Consider the following 20,611-nt stretch of genomic DNA (forward strand, 5'->3'; position numbering starts at 1 on the left):
CGAAGGAAAGAAGGAATTTGCTTGTTTACTGTGACAGATCAATGTGCCACAAGTACCGAAAGAGTTGAAATATATGACAGACTTTTTTAGAGGTTTTGCATCCACCCTAATAAGCGCTCCATTTAGTTTATTCACCCTGGGCACTAAGTACAGCGAATATGGGGTATCAATGAGGGACGTGACATATTGGTATATGACAGTAAGTACAAATATAGGTTTCATGATATGATTTCAATATTCTCTCACGGGAGAGATACAATGCAAAATAGAACTCAAATTCAAGTGTTTTGTGAACAATTGTATCAAGCTACATGAATGCATGGTTGTCAGAAAGAGGCCTTTTTGTGAATTTATATATTCTAAGATATGATGAAATATTTTAGACGTTAAAAATGGAGTGGTTTACAATTTTGATTGTCAGATCACTGTGAATGTAAGATATAAAGTCTTTATTATCTATAGTCTCAATTATATCAAAATCTTAAAGAAGATTGTAAATTAGAATTATGACTTACAATACTGGCTCTGTGTCTTTTTGTCTTTACTAGCAATATCTGTCTTCAGTCTCTCCTGAAACAAATGAAAATACTGAATCACACACAATTCATAATCTATTAAAGTCCAAATTATAAATCACACACAATTCATAATCTATTAAAGTCCAAATTATAAATCACATACAATTCATAATCTATTAAATAATTTATTAAAGTCCTCAGTGATTAACATCAACTCCTGCAATGTAAAAATTTGACTTTTAACCGCACATTAATTTTATTTTAACAATTTGTATTATTTGTGTTTATAATCTTTGACCTTTAATATATGACTGTACAATCATCCTGTTCATATTGGAATGACCTTTTCTTGACCTAATAATGTGCATAGTAACCCTCATAACATGTTGATGAACTTTGAAACAAGATACATACAATATGTAGTCTATAGATGTGTAACGGTGATGAACTGTGACCCTTATATAAGCAACAACCGCATTAAATTGTTATCAGTAAACCATTAACCTAGATACATCATTATGACCTTTGACCTAGATACATTAAAATCTCATGGTGATGGCTTTTGACCTAAATATGTTATAATCATACCATTATGGTGATGGCTTTTGACCTAAATAGTTATAATCATACCATTATGGTGATGAACTTTGACCTATTTATGTTATAATCATACCATTATGGTGATGACCTTTGCTCTAGATACATTATAATCATGTTGTTATGGTGATGACCTTTGACCTACCAGTATAGCAGCCTTGTCTGTTCCATCCAGACACTCAGAGCTACTGTTCCAGTACACAGCCAGGGAGTCGAGTCGGACTAGCTGTCAATCAAATATAATACAATTAACAATATGTATTAAACTAAACATAAACTTTAATGACTGGTTTTCTTTGCCCGACTATTCACTTTAAAGGATTTGTGCAGTCAAAAATGATAATTTCAGTTTATGCTGGAAATGGCTTTATTAGACCATGTAGAAACCTCTCCGTGCCGCGCGCAACCGGAATAACCTGTAAACCGCCGATATCGAGGTCAAATTTTCTGACCACCCGATTATGCATATTTTCTAGCTCTAAACCGTGTGATGTCATAATAGTCCGTGGCTTATAGCTGTACTATAACTGATGTGCTATCACTTACATCGACGGTCAAAGGAAAAGCCGATCAAAGATTTTTTATGATTACTTTTGAGTGAAGTTAATCGTACAATAACTTTGGCTCAAATATAAATAACTAAAAGAGTGAAATTCGATGTTTCAAATACTCTAATTTATGCTCTTATAGCAGGTATCTTCGTGTAATTATGAAAGAAAATCCACACAGAAATAAAAGTTTCAGATTTTTTGTCGAGGAGTTCAGCAACGAATAAGCTTTAATTAGATAATATTTTCCTGTAGTCTGTATCTTTGATACATTGTGAATTGCAAAGTTTGTGACTGTAAAATGAAATTTAACGTAACAATTTAAGAAATCCTTGATTAAAGCATCAAGGATATGATGCTTGACATACGTACACACCGATGATTGATCATTACAAACATTGTGTTGTGTGTTGCTAACCGAATAAATCGAGATACATTTATTACAATACCGTAAAACGTTTCAACATGTGGTAGAAAGAATTTACCTTTGATATTATAAAAGATCAAATAATTGAGATATTAAGCAAAACAAACTATATTTTTAGACCGTGAGGTCGCTTTCAATTTTTAATCGATATACGAGTAGATACACCGATTATTATAGATATATAATTGCATGCCTTTGGTTTGATGGTTATGTAATACCTTGACCAGGATGTTGTTTACTTGTACACAACACCATTCATCGACCTCACCTGTAATTACCTGGCTGCGGGCAATTTGCTATTCGGTGGACTTTATTGGGTATTTGCTATTGTCTTTCTGTCAATCATTTTAGGACATCCGTTAATTGGATTGTGATTTGAATTATGGAAACCCCGTACATCTATGCTCTAGGTTTTTTATTGTCACCTCCATTTTTAAAATGAAGATGTAAAAGCAAATGGAAGTAAAATATACCTGATCATACCTAGGAATATATATTACATACACATATATATATGTCGTACACAGGTAAAACAAAAATGGAAGGTGACTTATTCAGAAACAAAAATGGTTCTACAAACTGTTTCAACTAAAGGTTTAACCTTCAAAATTATTCCAGTCTAGTACTCTAATTACGGAATCGTGGCATATAGCAATCTTCCGTAATTTCTAAGGCATTAGTAAAAATTCTAAGCATGTATTTTCACCGTTTCGAATCTAAATGTACATGTATAGTCATACAAGAAGGGTTACAACATTATCACACTAAATATGCTTATTTAAATATCACTTAGTATATTTTTAAAAAGGTACAAGATATTATATCTATTCATAATGCCTGTATACAAGTAATTTCAATTTTCATTTGAACACTTTATGTGGTTACTTTTTGGATTATACGATAAATGTTCATATATCATACTATTAATCTTGGTATGATATACAAAACGGTCGACAATGAATATACTATAATATTTTAAGGATTTAGTATAATTTTGAAATAATGAATTTAAATCTACACTTAAACAGTGATTTAGGAACATATATCAGAAATACCATTGATGAATTTCTGCTTTTTAGTAAACGTTATGGATAAAGTTTCAAAGGCAACAATATAGATATACATATTATTTTCGGTATAAGTTCAGTACTGTAACTCCAGTATCACATAACTGATAACCGTCCACATTTTATTTTTACTCAAAAACTGTGCCGTGTTTGCATCGTTATAGCAGAAGTTTGAACTAAAAACACGGATTCTAGATATATTCATGCTATATTTTGGGATTTTACTCGTAAAAAGATAGTGTTACATTATACTGTTTTTTATTACACTGAAATTTACATCATATGCTATCTAAATCTCAGTCCAGACTGATCCGAACATCATTTTGATATCGCTATCAAATTAGACTGATTATCTAATCTAAAGTTAGATATATGCTTGTCTGAATTTTTTAAGTGGTGTAAATGGAATGTTTTGAAACTGAAAATATCTACATCATAAAGCTAGAATAACCATTTACTCGAAAAACTCAAATTGTAGATCTAACGTATACGTACATATGCTGTATACATGTATAGTACTAGGCTTACCTTGTGTAGCCGCGGACTACTCTGACATCACAAGACCACGTGACCACCTAGCTCATTATCTCTAAACCGTAGTCGACACTACCCGTAAATCACGACCAAAACCAACCGATAGCGCTAAAAGCTAGGCGATTCGTTGGGTGGGACTTAATTTTTCATTCATCCAAAGCATTATCCTGACGTATTATAAAAAAAAAATTTTGGCTGCACAAATCCTTTAAGGAGGTGGAAGGAAAAGATAGCACCTACCAACTGGGATTCAAACTTGAGGCCCATAGAGGGAGGGCTTGTGATATATGACTGGCCTTGAGGAGCTTTACATTGATATTTCAGTATGTTGACACTATAATACTGGCCTGTCACTAACCTTGTAAATTTGTGTAACAGCCTCTTTTAGGATACATGGAGTCCAGTTCTCATCAGTTGTCTGAAAAAAATAACAGGTAAGCTTTCTTTTGTGAAAAGTAACTTGGATGATTTAAATCCAAATTTATCATCAAAGGATTTGATAATAATAATATCATACAGGATCATTTCACATGATAATTCTGTCTGGAGCTATGAAATTCATTAAAAAGTAAGTTTTATGTGTATTAGTTACCTGGAAGAGAAGTTCCTGAAGAGTGACCCCGAGCGAAAATGGACGTTTGGGATTGGTGTACGAGTCCTCATAACGAACATGTATGTTTTTCACATGAACTTGTAAGTTCTTTATGATCTGTGTAGCCATTTTCTCAGCGAAAGAGTCTTTTTTCGGATCCTTAGGTTTGGCTATTGAAAATAAAATATCAAATGACAAATTCCATAAAACCATATTTCATATTTGTCCTACATGACCAATATTAAAATTAATTATACATTATACCAATTATTTTCAGAAATAAATTTATTGTGTTTCTATTACATTCACGATTTAATTTATTTTTCATTTAGTAAGTGGTAATTTTTTTTTGATACACCTATAAATGCTAACAAAGCATTATTCAAACATTTCTAAACCCATCACATGAGAGAAATCATAGATTTGGGTCGAAACATCCAAATGATGGAACTGGGTCACATGGTTGAGCAGCAATAACAATAGCTGTATTAATTGGCTATTCCATCTAGGCATCTTCCCAAGTTATCTGCCCTTGTGGGAAGGTATTGATTGTGACGCCATGTGTTGGCGAATGTAACATCATAATTTTCAAAGAAAATGATGCAAGTTTCACTCACAACACAATGATGTTACAATAGATACCTACCTGCGAGATCAGAACTCTGTAACATGCAAAGACAAAATAATCATTCTGAAGTATGTTTGAGGATGTTTGAGGAAATTATAAATTGTTGCTTACTTTTCTCGGCCTCCAACTGTTTGGCCTCCTCGATCTGTTGTAGACGTCTCTGTTTCGCCTCCTGCTTGGCTTTCTCCTCCTTCTCGGCATTGTACTTAATGGCTGAAATACACAAAAGTATTGTACTTAATGGCTGAAATACACAAAAGTTTTGTACTTAATGGCTGAAATACACAAAAGTTTTGTACTTAATGGCTGAAATATACAAAAGTTTTGTACTTGATGGCTTAAATATACAAAAGTATTGTACTTAATGGCTGAAATATAAAAAAAAAGTGTTGTACTTAATGGCTGAAATACACAAAAGTTTTGTACTTAATGGCTGAAATACACAAAAGTTTTGTACTTAATGGCTGAAATACACAAAAGTATTGTACTTTATGGCTGAAATACACAAAAGTATTGTACTTAATGGGTGAAATACACAAAAGTTTTGTACTTAATGGCTGAAATATACAAAAGTTTTGTACTATAACAACAAGATAAGGATTTGTCTCACAGATTATTGACTACATGTTCAAACAAATAGCAGCTGATTTCTAGGCTAAAATTTGTCATCAAGCAATTATCTTAACCAACTGTCTCTTGAGCATTGATGGAATTATTATGTTTGAGCATGTTATACAGTTTTCTGTAATTTGCACTTCCTTGATTTTGTTGTTGTTCTTTCTTTCTTTTTCATTCTTTCTCTTTCTTTCTATTTTTTTTTTCTTTTGGTTCTTCAGATTGACATTTTGACATTCAGAATGGATACTGCAGCTGTTTATAAAACATGTTGCAAAGAGTAATCAGAAAATAATTTTAAACAAGAGATCCCAGAGGGATCTTGGCGCCCACCAAAGTATGATCTATGTCTGACAATGGAAAGAGGGATCTTTTCTCTGCTTTTCAAACTTTTTCAAACATACAACATATATGAAATATGAAACAGATCACTTCATTACTTTTTTTAGAAATAGCAGTAACAAACTTCAACTATCAAAATCCAAGATGGCTACCTGTCGGCCATCTTGTTGACTGATCGGTCCTAAAATACAATATGCAAATAAGGTCCTAGGGGAACATACATATAAAATTTGAAAGAGATCACTTCAGTACTTTCTGAGAAATAGCGGTAACTATCAAAATCCAAGATGGCTGCCTGGCGGCCATCTTGTTGACCGATCTGTCCCAAAATGCAATATGCACAACCAGGGCCCTAGGGGAACCTTCATATGAAATTTGAGACAGACCCCTTCAGTTACTTCTGGGAAATAGCAGTAACAAACTTTAACTATTAAGATCCAAGATGGCGGTCTGGCGGCCATCTTGTTGATCGATCCGTCCCAAAATACATTATACACAACTAAGGCCCTAGGGGAACCTACACATGAAATTTGAAAGAGATACCTTCAGTACTTTCTGAGAAATAGCGGTAACAAACTTTAACTATCAAAATCCAAGATGGCTGCCTGGTGACCATCTTGTTGACCGATCGGTCCCAAAATGCAATATGCACAACTTATGAAATTTGAGAGAGATTGCTTCAGTACTTTCTGAGAAATAGCAGTAACAAACTTCAATTGTCAAAATCCAAGATGGCTGCCTGGCGGCCATCTTGTTGACCGATCCGTCCCAAAATGCAATATGCACAACTAGGGCCCTAGGGGAACCTACATCTGAAATTTGAGAGAGATCCCTTCAGTACTTTCTGAGAAATAGTGGTAACAAATTTTAACTATCAAAATCCAAGATGGCGGCCATCTTGTTCACCGATCGGTCACAAAATGCAATATGCACAACTAGGGCCCTAGAGGAACATACATATGAAATTTGAGAAAGATCCCTTCAGCCCTTTTGGAGAAATAGCGGTAACAAGAAATTTTAACAGACGGAAGGACGGACGGAAGGACCACGGACGAAAAGCGATGATGGTGGGCTAAAAATTGACATCATTTATTCAACTTAAAGTAAAGTTCTCTGGATTTCGCTCTGTCCATATTATGTCGTATACAGATTTTTGCTTCTACCATGCATGCCGATATCATTAGGCCAATATGGTAAAACACATTGATAACAAACACGCTTACAACAAATTCACTGATATAACGTCCATCATAGTTCCAACAAGATGTCTGTAATAAGTGTATAATGAACTCTGCTTACAACAAAGAGATGTTGTTGGTCCCCAGAGATTTGTTATAACGGTGTTATACTGTACTTGGTTGCCAACATGTAACTAAGGTATAAAAGCCACCGAAGCATACTCCACTTTGAGCCATGTTTAACCCATCCACCCCTTTAGACACAAGTAAACTCTGCTGATTCAAATGCTGGAACAATCCATTATGAATTTCAGGGGTAAATAATTACCAATATTAGGGACGGCCAGAGCATACACGCCATCTATGGAGGCTATCACAGGTTCAGTATACAGGTTCTTCCAGGGGATCTTCAGTGTCAGTTTTCCTGAAAATATAATTAACAAAATATGTTAATCAAGTACTGAAAACCACAAGACAAATTAAAGTGAACAGTCGGGCAAGGATGGCTAAAGTCGGTAAAAATGGTGTGAATGTATCCAGTATAATTTCTTATGAAATGGAAAAATAAAATCTCTCGTCAAAATCTGTCTGCGTACGAAGAAATTAATTTAAAGTATGGAAATTCTAAAACGTCCTCCCGGCTCACTATATCCGTGGTTACATTTCCATGCAGCCTCGCTTTCAATGCTTTCAACTTTTCTTTACTTTAATGGTCAGAACTGGGAAACTAAGTAGAACTTGACCGTCGTATTAATATGTGAGAACTTTTGGAAGGCCAATGAACGCATTTAGACTGGTTTTCTTTGCCCGACTATTCACTTTAAAGTACCTTTATGTAATATACTATGTAACATAATGTAGAATTTCTTGGACCCATATAATACAATTTATCCTGTAACTGTCCCACATACTGACAGATAACTACTGCCGGATAAACTTGTGCTTTATCCGTCAATGCGAAATGCTTTATCCGTCAATACGATCACATGAATTTGTCATCTCGGCTTTCCTAAGTCTCGCACCAAAATAAACCTTGTATTGTAAGATACTAACCATGTATTCTCTATTTATCTTTTATATTGGGGGAAATATAGGTCACAGTCACTTGATTCTGATTTGCATCACACTGCCTCAACTAGCCCAATATATCCATTGTTGGATATGAGAGGCATGCCAAGGTTTTAATCTTAAGATAAATAGTCCTGCATTGTGTTTGTATAAGCTTTTGGGAGTTGTTTTAACCTATAGTAATAAGTAATAGATATTCTAAGAAATACTTCATCATTTAAAACACATTTTTTAAAGAGGATATAAAATATGCTTTTTCTGATTAAATGCAACTTGAATATCAAATATTTGCTAAAACTTCAGTTGAGGGTGCAACCAAACACATGCTATAAAGAATTCTCCCAAAACCACAAACCTCATTGCGTGAATGATACAGAAATATTTGTAACATATTGAGTTCTATTTAAGTGCCTAAGCGGCCCTGTCATTGTTTTGTTTTGTGTTCATAAGCGACTCCCGCGTAAATGCAATAAATCAGTTATGTGACAGCCATCTTGAGATAGAGTTGTTCTTCCAACATCACAATGTTCTGTTAGCTACAGTCATCTATATACACTTACCGGTATAGGTTTTGTATCGAATAACATTCATTAGCTTGGTATGCACTAAAAGTATGCATACATATATACACAACAATCTACCATATAAAATATTTAAAACTGACTTTGTGGTTTATGACTAAATGCTAGTTTATCAACCATACAACTCCTCTTGGATTTTTTACCTTAGGGTTCATCAGAAAATGTGCATTAATATGTATATACAGTGCAACAAAACTTAATATACAATCACATATTTAACACACAGACACACATACATAGTACAGATACACCCAACATGTGCAGGAATGCTACGCTAGGGTAGAGGGTGTTTCTACGTTTGTTTCAAACAGTATTTATTCTTTTTTTCATGGCCAAAACTATAGATTTTCCTAAATTAGATAATTCTTTTTTATTTCTTGTTTCCTGAAGTTGAATAAATTTGGCCATGCTAGGTTTATTATGACAAGACATAGTCATTCAGATCCCCCGCCAATGGAGATATCAAAGCTGAAGTAAGTTTGATTGTGGAGACTTATGTGTATGAAACAAGAGATCCCAGAGGGATCTTGGCGCCCACCAAAGAATGATATGTCTGACAAAGGATAGAGGGATCTTTTCTCTGCTTTTCAAACTTTTACTACATATTACTACATATGGAATTTGAGAATGATCCTTTAAGTACTTTCTGAGATATATAACAGTAACAAACTTCAATTATCAAAAAACAAGATAGCTACCTATCGGCCATCTTTTTGACCGATCTGAATATGCAATATGCACAACTAAGGTCCTAGGGGAACTTACATATCAAATTTTAGACGGATCATTTCAGTACTTTTCTGAGAAAAAATGGTAACAATTTTAAATTAAGCTTCAACTATCAAAGTCCAAGATGGCGGCCTGTCGGCCATCTTGTTCACCTTTCGGTCCAAAAATGTGATATGCACAACTAGACCCCTAGGGGAACCTGCACATGGAATTTGACACAGATCCCTTCAGTACTTTCTGAGAAATAGTGGTACCAAACTTCAATTGTCATAATCAAAGATGGCGTCCTGTCGGCCATCTTTTTCATCGATTGGTACCAAATATATAATATGCATAACCAGGGACCTAGGGGCCCATGCACATGCAATTTGAGACAGATCCCTTCAGTAATTTATGAGAAACAGCGGTAACAAACTTCAATTGTCAAAATCAAAGATGGCGGCCTGTCCACCATCTTGTTGACCAATTGGTCCCAAAATGCAATATGCACAACTAGGGCCCTAGGGGAACCTATATGTGAAATTTGAGAAGAATCCCTTCAGCAATTTCCGAGAAATAGTGGTAACAATTTTAATTGTCAAAATCCAAGATGACGGCCTGTCGGCCATCTTGTTCACCGATCGGTCCCAAAATGCAATATGCACAACTAGGGCCCTTGGGGAACCTATATGTGAAATTTGAGAAGAATCCCTTCAGCACTTTCCGAGAAATAGTGGTAACAATTTTAATTGTCAAAATCCAAGATTACGGCCTGTCGGCCATCTTGTTGACTAATTGGTCCCAAAATGCAATATGCACAACTAGGGCCCAAGGGGAACCTACAAGTGAAATTTGAGAAGAATCCCTTCAGCATTTTCTGAGAAATAGCGGTAACAAACTTTAATTGTCAAAATCCAAAATGGCAGCCTGTCGGCCATCTTGTTGACCAATTGGTCCCAAAATGCAATATGCACAACAAAACCCCTAGGGGAACCTACATGTGAAATTTGAGAGAGATCCCTTCCGTACTTTCTGAGAAATAGCGGTAACAAACTTTAACTATCAAAATCCAAGATGGCGTCTTGGCATCTTGTTCACCGATTGGTACCAAAATGCAATATGCACAACTAGGGTCCTTTCTGAGATATAGCGGTAACAAGAATTGTTAACGGACGGAAGGACGGACAGACGGAAGGACGGACGGACGGAAGGACGGACGACGGACCACGGATGAAAGGCAATTTGAATAGCCCACCATCTGATGATGGTGGGCTAAAAAGTACAAAAAGTGAAAACCTTAAAATAGCAAAAGGCACTACTAGATCATAAGACTAATGTGCCTATGGAGTTCTGTGCATATATCTCTACCGGTTTTCCAGTTATGCTGCGGAAACAAACCTGGTACAAAACTATGATATTTTCAGCAATGTTTCCATGGTTACGGAAAAAGTGCAAAAAAAAGAAAACCTAAAAATAGCAAAAGGCACTACCAGACCATAAGAACAATGTGTCTATGAAGTTTCATGGAAATATCTCTGCTGGTTTTAGAGTTGTGCTCCAAAAACGATTCTTACACAAAAATCTGCCATTTTCAGCAATGTTTCCATGGTTACAGAAAAAAGTACAAAAAGTGAAAACCTTAAAATAGCAAAAGGCACTACTAGACCATAAGACCATTATGTCTATGAAGTTTCGTGGAAATTTCTCTTCTGGTTTTAGAGTTATGCTCCGGAAACGAACCTGGTACAAAAATATGATATTTTCAGCAATATTTCCATGGTTACGGAAAAAATGCAAAAAATGAAAACCTAAAAATAGCAAAAGGCACTACTAGACCATAAGACCAATGTGTTTTTATGAAGTTTCGTGGAAATATCTCTACTGGTTTTAGAGTTATGCTCCGGAAACCATTCGTACGGACGGACGGACGGACGGACGGACGGAACCCATTTGTATATCCCCCGCCAACTTCGTTGGGCAGGGGATAATAATATCTTATGATAAAAAGATTTCTAATATCGGAGTAATTATTGCATTTAATTATGAAACACATGTCAGACACACATACATAGTACAGATACACCCCAACATGTGCAGGAATGCTACGCTAGGGTAGAGTTAATTACTAAAACTGATTAAACAAATTTGCCTAATCTTAGACAACTCCTGAAAAAATTATACAACAGAAAAATTAAAAGTCGGATCTTCAAAATACATTATTTCTGTTGAAAATAGGTTTCTACGTTTGTTTCAAACAGTATTTATTCTTTTTTTCATGGCCAAAACTATAGATTTTCCTAAATTAGATAATTCTTTTTTATTTCTTGTTTCCTGAAGTTGAATAAATTTGGCCATGCTAGGTTTATTATGACAAGACATAGTCATTCAGATCCCCCGCCAATGGAGATATCAAAGCTGAAGTAAGTTTGATTGTGGAGACTTATGTGTATGAAACAAGAGATCCCAGAGGGATCTTGGCGCCCACCAAAGAATGATATGTCTGACAAAGGATAGAGGGATCTTTTCTCTGCTTTTCAAACTTTTACTACATATTACTACATATGGAATTTGAGAATGATCCTTTAAGTACTTTCTGAGATATATAACAGTAACAAACTTCAATTATCAAAAAACAAGATAGCTTCCTATCGGCCATCTTTTTGACCGATCTGAATATGCAATATGCACAACTAAGGTCCTAGGGGAACTTACATATCAAATTTTAGACGGATCATTTCAGTACTTTTCTGAGAAAAAATGGTAACAATTTTAAATTAAGCTTCAACTATCAAAGTCCAAGATGGCGGCCTGTCGGCCATCTTGTTCACCTTTCGGTCCAAAAATGTGATATGCACAACTAGACCCCTAGGGGAACCTGCACATGGAATTTGACACAGATCCCTTCAGTACTTTCTGAGAAATAGTGGTACCAAACTTCAATTGTCATAATCAAAGATGGCGTCCTGTCGGCCATCTTTTTCATCGATTGGTACCAAATATATAATATGCATAACCAGGGACCTAGGGGCCCATGCACATGCAATTTGAGACAGATCCCTTCAGTAATTTATGAGAAACAGCGGTAACAAACTTCAATTGTCAAAATCAAAGATGGCGGCCTGTCCACCATCTTGTTGACCAATTGGTCCCAAAATGCAATATGCACAACTAGGGCCCTAGGGGAACCTATATGTGAAATTTGAGAAGAATCCCTTCAGCAATTTCCGAGAAATAGTGGTAACAATTTTAATTGTCAAAATCCAAGATGACGGCCTGTCGGCCATCTTGTTCACCGATCGGTCCCAAAATGCAATATGCACAACTAGGGCCCTTGGGGAACCTATATGTGAAATTTGAGAAGAATCCCTTCAGCACTTTCCGAGAAATAGTGGTAACAATTTTAATTGTCAAAATCCAAGATTACGGCCTGTCGGCCATCTTGTTGACTAATTGGTCCCAAAATGCAATATGCACAACTAGGGCCCAAGGGGAACCTACAAGTGAAATTTGAGAAGAATCCCTTCAGCATTTTCTGAGAAATAGCGGTAACAAACTTTAATTGTCAAAATCCAAAATGGCAGCCTGTCGGCCATCTTGTTGACCAATTGGTCCCAAAATGCAATATGCACAACAAAACCCCTAGGGGAACCTACATGTGAAATTTGAGAGAGATCCCTTCCGTACTTTCTGAGAAATAGCGGTAACAAACTTTAACTATCAAAATCCAAGATGGCGTCTTGGCATCTTGTTCACCGATTGGTACCAAAATGCAATATGCACAACTAGGGTCCTTTCTGAGATATAGCGGTAACAAGAATTGTTAACGGACGGAAGGACGGACAGACGGAAGGACGGACGGACGGAAGGACGGACGACGGACCACGGATGAAAGGCAATTTGAATAGCCCACCATCTGATGATGGTGGGCTAAAAAGTACAAAAAGTGAAAACCTTAAAATAGCAAAAGGCACTACTAGATCATAAGACTAATGTGCCTATGGAGTTCTGTGCATATATCTCTACCGGTTTTCCAGTTATGCTGCGGAAACAAACCTGGTACAAAACTATGATATTTTCAGCAATGTTTCCATGGTTACGGAAAAAGTGCAAAAAAATGAAAACCTAAAAAATAGCAAAAGGCACTACCAGACCATAAGAACAATGTGTCTATGAAGTTTCATGGAAATATCTCTGCTGGTTTTAGAGTTGTGCTCCAAAAACGATTCTTACACAAAAATCTGCCATTTTCAGCAATGTTTCCATGGTTACAACTTCGTTGGGCAGGGGATAATAATATCTTATGATAAAAAGATTTCTAATATCGGAGTAATTATTGCATTTAATTATGAAATGGTACTCATCTTCAATGTCATCGTTATCACAATGACCTGCATGCACACCTACACATACTATATGTATCACTCATCCACTGTCTCCACCATTGTTGTGAAGTTTCTCTGACATTGACTCAGTAGTTAAGGAGGAGTTCTAGATCTCCAGACACTTTTTGCTACAGAAAGACAAGCTGATCCCATAAATTAGCCCTACTTGTTGAAGAGAGTTAATTACTAAAACTGATTAACAAATTTGCCTAATCTTAGACAACTCCTGAAAAAATTATACAACAGAAAAATTAAAAGTCGTGGGATCTTCAAATACATTATTTCTGTGAAAATAATCACTTTTCTGCCAATGCAGTTTACGCTGACAAAGTTACAGATACATGACTGTATAATAACTAGCCATTAACACCAGCTGTTACTGAACAATAATGTTACCATCACAACTGTTACCATAACAACACAGCCATTTACTGTAGGAAAGGTACATAGCTAGGCAGAGTCTAGTGATGAACTTTTCTTGGCTTTAAATTTTGATCAAACATAGCATATTTCATTTAAAATATTAATAATTTCACATTGAAATCTCTGACATTACTAGGTGAGGATGTATTAGAATGATACTGAAAATGGGCATAAAATTAATATTGGGTCTTTGTCTTTGCTTTACATCCTACCACATACAGGGTCATTGTGCAGGTGCAAGGTTTAGAGAGAGGAAAACCCCGAGTCCTCCGCAGGTGTAAAACTTTGTGATTTACTGATTGGAACATATCCACAAGGGTTTATTTTCGTGACTTATCTTTGTAGCCTTTTAAAGTGTCATTCATATCAAAGGCCAAAATATGTCAAACCATGTTTTTGATAAATTTCACAGTGTTTTAATTTGGACTGATCTGCGAAATTAGCGAAATTAAAAACCCAGCAAATATTAGCAACTATAGAGTAGCTTACTCTATCACTACAAAGGTCATTGTCCAAGGAGATGTACAAAGGTCATTGTCCAAGGAGATGTACAAAGGTCATTGTCCAAGGAGATGTACAAAGGTCATTGTCCAAGGAGATGTACAAAGGTCATTGTCCAAGGAGATGTACAAAGGTCATTGTCCAAGGAGATGTACAAAGGTCATTGTCCAAGGAGATCGATGTACAAAGGTCATTGTCCAAGGAGATGTACAAAGGTCATTGTCCAAGGAGATGTACAAAGGTCATTGTCCAAGGAGATGTACAAAGGTCATTGTCCAAGGAGATGTACAAAGGTCATTGTCCAAGGAGATGTACAAAGGTCATTGTCCAAGGTGATGTACAAAGGTCATTGTCCAAGGAGATCGCTGTACAAAGGTCATTGTCCAAGGAGATGTACAAAGGTCATTGTCCAAGGAGATGTACAAAGGTCATTGTCCAAGGAGATGTACAAAGGTCATTGTCCAAGGAGATCGCTGTACAAAGGTCATTGTCCAAGGAGATCGCTGTACAAAGGTCATTGTCCAAGGAGATGTACAAAGAATAATCAAGCCTACCACTTATTGCGCATACCACATAATACTGATGCCCACAACTTATGTCAGACTATTTATGATGTGACTTAGAGGGAAAATATGCTTTTAAATATCCTTGATAAATGAAGCCAATTAAAGTCTAAGAAAGTGCTGTCAACTGTTTTTATGACACTACAAAAGTGGTGACCCTACACATGTCCAAGATATTTTGAGTCTCTCATATAGCCTATATGTGTAAAGTTTGGATACAATCCATGACAAAATAAAGAGGTGAACCCACTGCCAATGATTTTATCTTTATAAACTTTATAGTAGCAGTGACTTTGACCTTGACTTTATGACCCTGAAATTCAATTTTGATTGCCTATACTTGTTTGAAGTTTGTTACTTTTTAATCTGTGTGGAAATTAAGCTGTCAGGTCACTGACAAACTTCAGGTGGATAGATAGACAGACCAGAAAGTCACAGAGACGAATACTCTAGTCCCTTGTACATAGTAATAGGAGAATAGACAGAAAGTCATAGAGACGAATACTGTAGTCTACTCTAGTAATAGGAGGATAGACAGAAAGTCATATAGACAAATACTCTAGTCTCCTCAAGTAATAAGAGAATAGACAGAAAGTCATAGAGACGAATACTGTAGTCTCATCTACTAATAGGAGGATAGACAGAAAGTCACAGAGATGAATTCTAGTCTCCTCTAGTAATAGGAGGATAGACAGAAAGTCACAGAGATGAATACTCTAGTCTCCTCTAGTAATAGGAGGATAGACAAAAAGTCACATAGATGAATACTCTAGTCCCCTTAAGTAATAAGAGAATAGACAGAAAGTCACATCACAGATGAATACTCTAGTCCCCTTAAGTAATAAGAGAATAGACAGAAAGTCACAGAGATGAATACTCTAGTCTCCTCCAGAAACATAAACAACAGAGGTTCAGCATGTAGATGCTGAGTAGGTATATTTGTTATTTTGTATATATCAAGAACCTACACAATATACATGTATATCTGTGTTAGTATGTTGGTAACAATCATAGTCAGTACAGTCACAGCATGGGACTGCCTCTCTGTTTTATGTCCAGCATGGGACTGCCTCTCTTTTTTATGTCCAGCATGGGACTGCCTCTCTGTTTTATGTCCAGCATGGGACTGCCTCTCTGTTTATGTCCAGCATGGGACTGCCTCTCTGTTTTATGTCCAGCATGGGACTGCCTCTCTGTTTTATGTCCAGCATGGGACTGCCTCTGTTTTATGTCCAGCATGGGACTGCCTCGCTGTTTTATGTCCAGCATGGGACTGCCTCTCTGTTTTATGTCCAGCATGGGACTGCCTGCTGTTTTATGTCCAGCATGGGACTGCCTCGCTGTTTTATGTCCAGCATGGGACTGCCTCGCTGTTTTATGTCCAGCATGGGACTGCCTCGCTGTTTTATGTCCAGCATGGGACTGCCTCTCTGTTTTATGTCCAGCATGGGACTGCCTCGCTGTTTTATGTCCAGCATGGGACTGCCTCGCTGTTTTATGTCCAGCATGGGACTGCCTCCTGTTTTTTGTCCAGCATGGGACTGCCTCTCTGTTTTATGTCCAGCATGGGACTGCCTCCTGTGTTTTATGTCCAGCATGGGACTGCCTCTCTGTTTTATGTCCAGCATGGGACTGTCCCTCTCTGTTTTATGTCCAGCATGGGACTGCCTCTCTGTTTTATGTCCAGCATGGGACTGCCTCTCTGTTTTATGTCCAGCATGGGACTGCCTGTTTTATGTCCAGCATGGGACTGCCTCTCTGTTTTATGTCCAGCATGGGACTGCCTCTCTGTTTTATGTCCAGCATGGGACTGCCTCCTCTTTTTTATCCAGATGGGACTGCCATCCACAGTGCTGTTTTATGTCCAGCATGGGACTGCCTCTCTGTTTTATGTCCAGCATGGGACTGCCTCCTGTTTTATGTCCAGCATTGGACTGCCTCACTGTTTTATGTCCAGCATGGACTGCCTCCTGTTTTTATGTCCAGCATGGGACTGCCTCCTGTTTTATGTCCAGCATGGGACTGCCTCCTGTTTTAGTGCCTGTTTTATGTCCAGCATGGGACTGCCTCCTGTTTTTATGTCCAGCATGGGACTGCCTCTCTGTTTTATGTCCAGCATGGGACTGCTTCTGTTTTATGTCCAGCTGGGACTGCCTCTCTGTCCAGTTTCTGTTTTATGTCCAGCATGGGACTGCCTCTCTGTTTTATGTCCAGCATGGGACTGCCTCTCTGTTTTATGTCCAGCATGGGACTGCCTCGCTGTTTTATGTCCAGCATGGGACTGCCTCGCTGTTTTATGTCCAGCATGGGACTGCCTCTCTGTTTTATGTCCAGCATGGGACTGCCTCGCTGTTTTATGTCCAGCATGGGACTGCCTCTCTGTTTTATGTCCAGCATGGGACTGCCTCTCTGTTTTATGTCCAGCATGGGACTGCCTCGCTGTTTTATGTCCAGCATGGGCTGTCAGCATGGGACTGCCTCTCTGTTTTATGTCCAGCATGGGACTGCCTCTCTGTTTTTATGTCCAGCATGGGACTGCCTCTCTGTTTTATGTCCAGCATGGGACTGCCTCTCTGTTTTATGTCCAGCATGGGACTGCCTCTCTGTTTTATGTCCAGCATGGGACTGCCTCTCTGTTTTATGTCCAGCATGGGACTGCCTCTCTGTTTTATGTCCAGCATGGGACTGCCTCGCTGTTTTATGTCCAGCATGGGACTGCCTCGCTGTTTTATGTCCAGCATGGACTGCTGTTTTATGTCCAGATGGGACTGTCTGTTTTTATGTCCAGCATCGGACTGCCTCGCTGTTTTATGTCCCAGCATCGGACTGCCTCTCTGTTTTATGTCCAGCATGGGACTGCCTCCTGTTTTTATGTCCAGCATGGGACTGCCTCTCTGTTTTATGTCCAGCATGGGACTGCCTCTCTGTTTTATGTCCAGCATGGGACTGCCTCTCTGTTTTATGTCCAGCATGGGACTGCTGCGCTGTTTTATGTCCAGCGTGGGACTGTGTCGCTGTTTTATGTCCAGCGTCATTTAAGGATGAGGAAGTCATCAGTTCCGGAAGTAAAATCTAATAACTGCATCAAATAGGTTTCAAACTCATATTCCAGAAATCAAATGGGGTGTTAGGGATAAAATAATGGGACATCTTAACTCATTTACCATTGAAGACACGTTTAGACTCCCCTAAATCAAGGGCTAGAAAAGTCCATTATGAAATTTCAGGGGTAAATGAATGATTAAACACAACAGACCCTCATTCTCTTTGGGACTGAAAACATCATACCGTATTTCACAGCAAATAAGACCCCTCCCGCAAATACGACCCCCCACCTATTTTGACACATTTTCAGACTTAGGGGGGGTGTCTGCAAATAAGACCCCCCACCTATTTTTCAGTTTACTGGATGATGGATTTGAGCAATGGAGTATTTAAAAATATCACCAAAATGACTTTGTATCGGAACTTCTTTTTGTTTGTTTTATCGGCATAGAAAAATCACGTAGTAAACAACTGTTTGTGTGCTTGTTATTTTTGTCATTTAATTCAAGTTAATTCACGGGTGATTTAATTTAATTATCAATAGCTACGAATTGTAGACAGTGGTCATATTTAATTGGAGGTTATTTTCAACAAAATACGCCGATATATGTTTCCATGAACACTTCATATCGGCATGGTCAACACGTTTTAATGTTCGTACAGCTTGTCATTTTTTACATGAATCGGCAAAGATATTCGTCATTGATGCAGGTCGTTTCTGCAGTCGTGGATTCTAACCCAATACAATCATTACCTAAAACATTTACTTAAAAGATTTACAGTTTCAAATATGTTTATTTGTGAACGTAACGTACCCGTAGTTCACGATCAGTTAGAGAAACCATGCTTTACATTTCGGCCGCCATGTTTTGTTTACGCAGTCAGTATAATATGATTAGCCGCAAAGTTTCGTATTTTACTCTGGATACAAAAATACTTGCTACGATGTTTTAATGCAGTTAACCCTACTTGGATTAATATATGAAATATTATCAAACTATCGTCGTATCAATAGCCCGACCGATCAAATTCCCAAACACGACCCAGTGTGAAAATGTGAAAGTATGGCTTCAACCCGGCACCATTTTCCTACACATGTGTGTACGATGTTACAAACAACTGCATCAGTGCATGTCGGCACGTTGAAGTTAAATCACGATCGTTTGCTCATTTGGCTGAGACAAATGTACGTAAATTCTTCTGTTTATGAACGAACTTGATATGTAAACGTTTGCAGTACTAGTAAATTTTAAATAGGCCCGAGTCTGAATGGCAATCGTCCTTCCGATTCACGGCGATTGATTCACGTGTTTACTAAGACAGAGATGTAGTTCTGATCGTAAATAATAACCGAATTTGAATATTTTAAAATAACAACACGATTATTAAAACTTCTGGATTAAAATGACATTGCTTATGATGCTGTTTCTTCGTTTTGATTCATTGGTAAATGGCCGTGTGACTCTTGCAAAAAATCAAAATGTGCGTTTCCCTCTCAGACTTAGTTACAACTGCCCTAGTAGGCTATTGTTTGTATTTTAATTTGTCATAACATTTGATTTAATTTTACTCATACGTCTTCATTATTATTATAAATACTTGAACATCTTGCTATTACCCATCTGTCATACGACTGTTACAACAATAACAGGACATTAAAAAATCCAAGATGGCGACCTCATAGATCGATGTTATCAGGCGGGTTGTCCGCAAATAAGACCCCCCCACCACTTTGACCTTTATTTCTTCTCTGGGAGGGGGTCTTATTTGCGGTGAAATACGGTAACATAAAATTTACCTATTTATAGATTTATACATCTTGTGGTGCAACTTTTTTTACGGCAACTTAATTTCATGCTTTCATGCGTAACAACTTTTTTATGGTGATTTAGAGTCATACGCTTCTATTGTTACGATTTAGAAACATTTCACAGCAATTCATTATTGCAATTTTTCAAATCACCTAGTACGAAATTCATGATATTTAATTGAACAAAAAATGACTTGTCTACAGTATATACTTTTATCAACTTAATAAACTGCTGACAGACAGAGTCTTCCTCCCACACAGCAGACAGCCAGACAAGCTCCATCATAAGTATGTACAGTCACCATCACATGATAATGATATGGGCCTGACAGGTCAGAGGTCACTTCAGACAGCTTAATCTTTATATATCCTTTATAATACAGATAACAATCCCCACTACTAAAGTAGCAATGTCATATCTGTTATAGATAATCCTATCTTGTTCTTAATATTTTCTTCCTTGATCTTAATATATCTTTATTCC

General features: G+C 37.2%; 1 protein-coding gene across 1 annotated transcript in view; it reads right to left on the reverse strand.

Moving 5' to 3' along the window:
- Nucleotides 1-20,611, reverse strand: part of LOC138306604 (intermembrane lipid transfer protein VPS13A-like) — a 200,463-nt gene that overhangs the window by 157,943 nt on the left and 21,909 nt on the right. The window contains 6 exon segments of the mRNA XM_069247042.1: nucleotides 516-570; nucleotides 1,261-1,341; nucleotides 4,050-4,109; nucleotides 4,284-4,453; nucleotides 5,023-5,124; nucleotides 7,375-7,470. Of these exon segments, the coding sequence (XP_069103143.1) occupies nucleotides 516-570; nucleotides 1,261-1,341; nucleotides 4,050-4,109; nucleotides 4,284-4,453; nucleotides 5,023-5,124; nucleotides 7,375-7,470 (564 nt within the window).

Source organism: Argopecten irradians, chromosome 13 (assembly GCF_041381155.1).
Source record: "Argopecten irradians isolate NY chromosome 13, Ai_NY, whole genome shotgun sequence".
Lineage (NCBI taxonomy): Eukaryota > Metazoa > Mollusca > Bivalvia > Pectinida > Pectinidae > Argopecten > Argopecten irradians.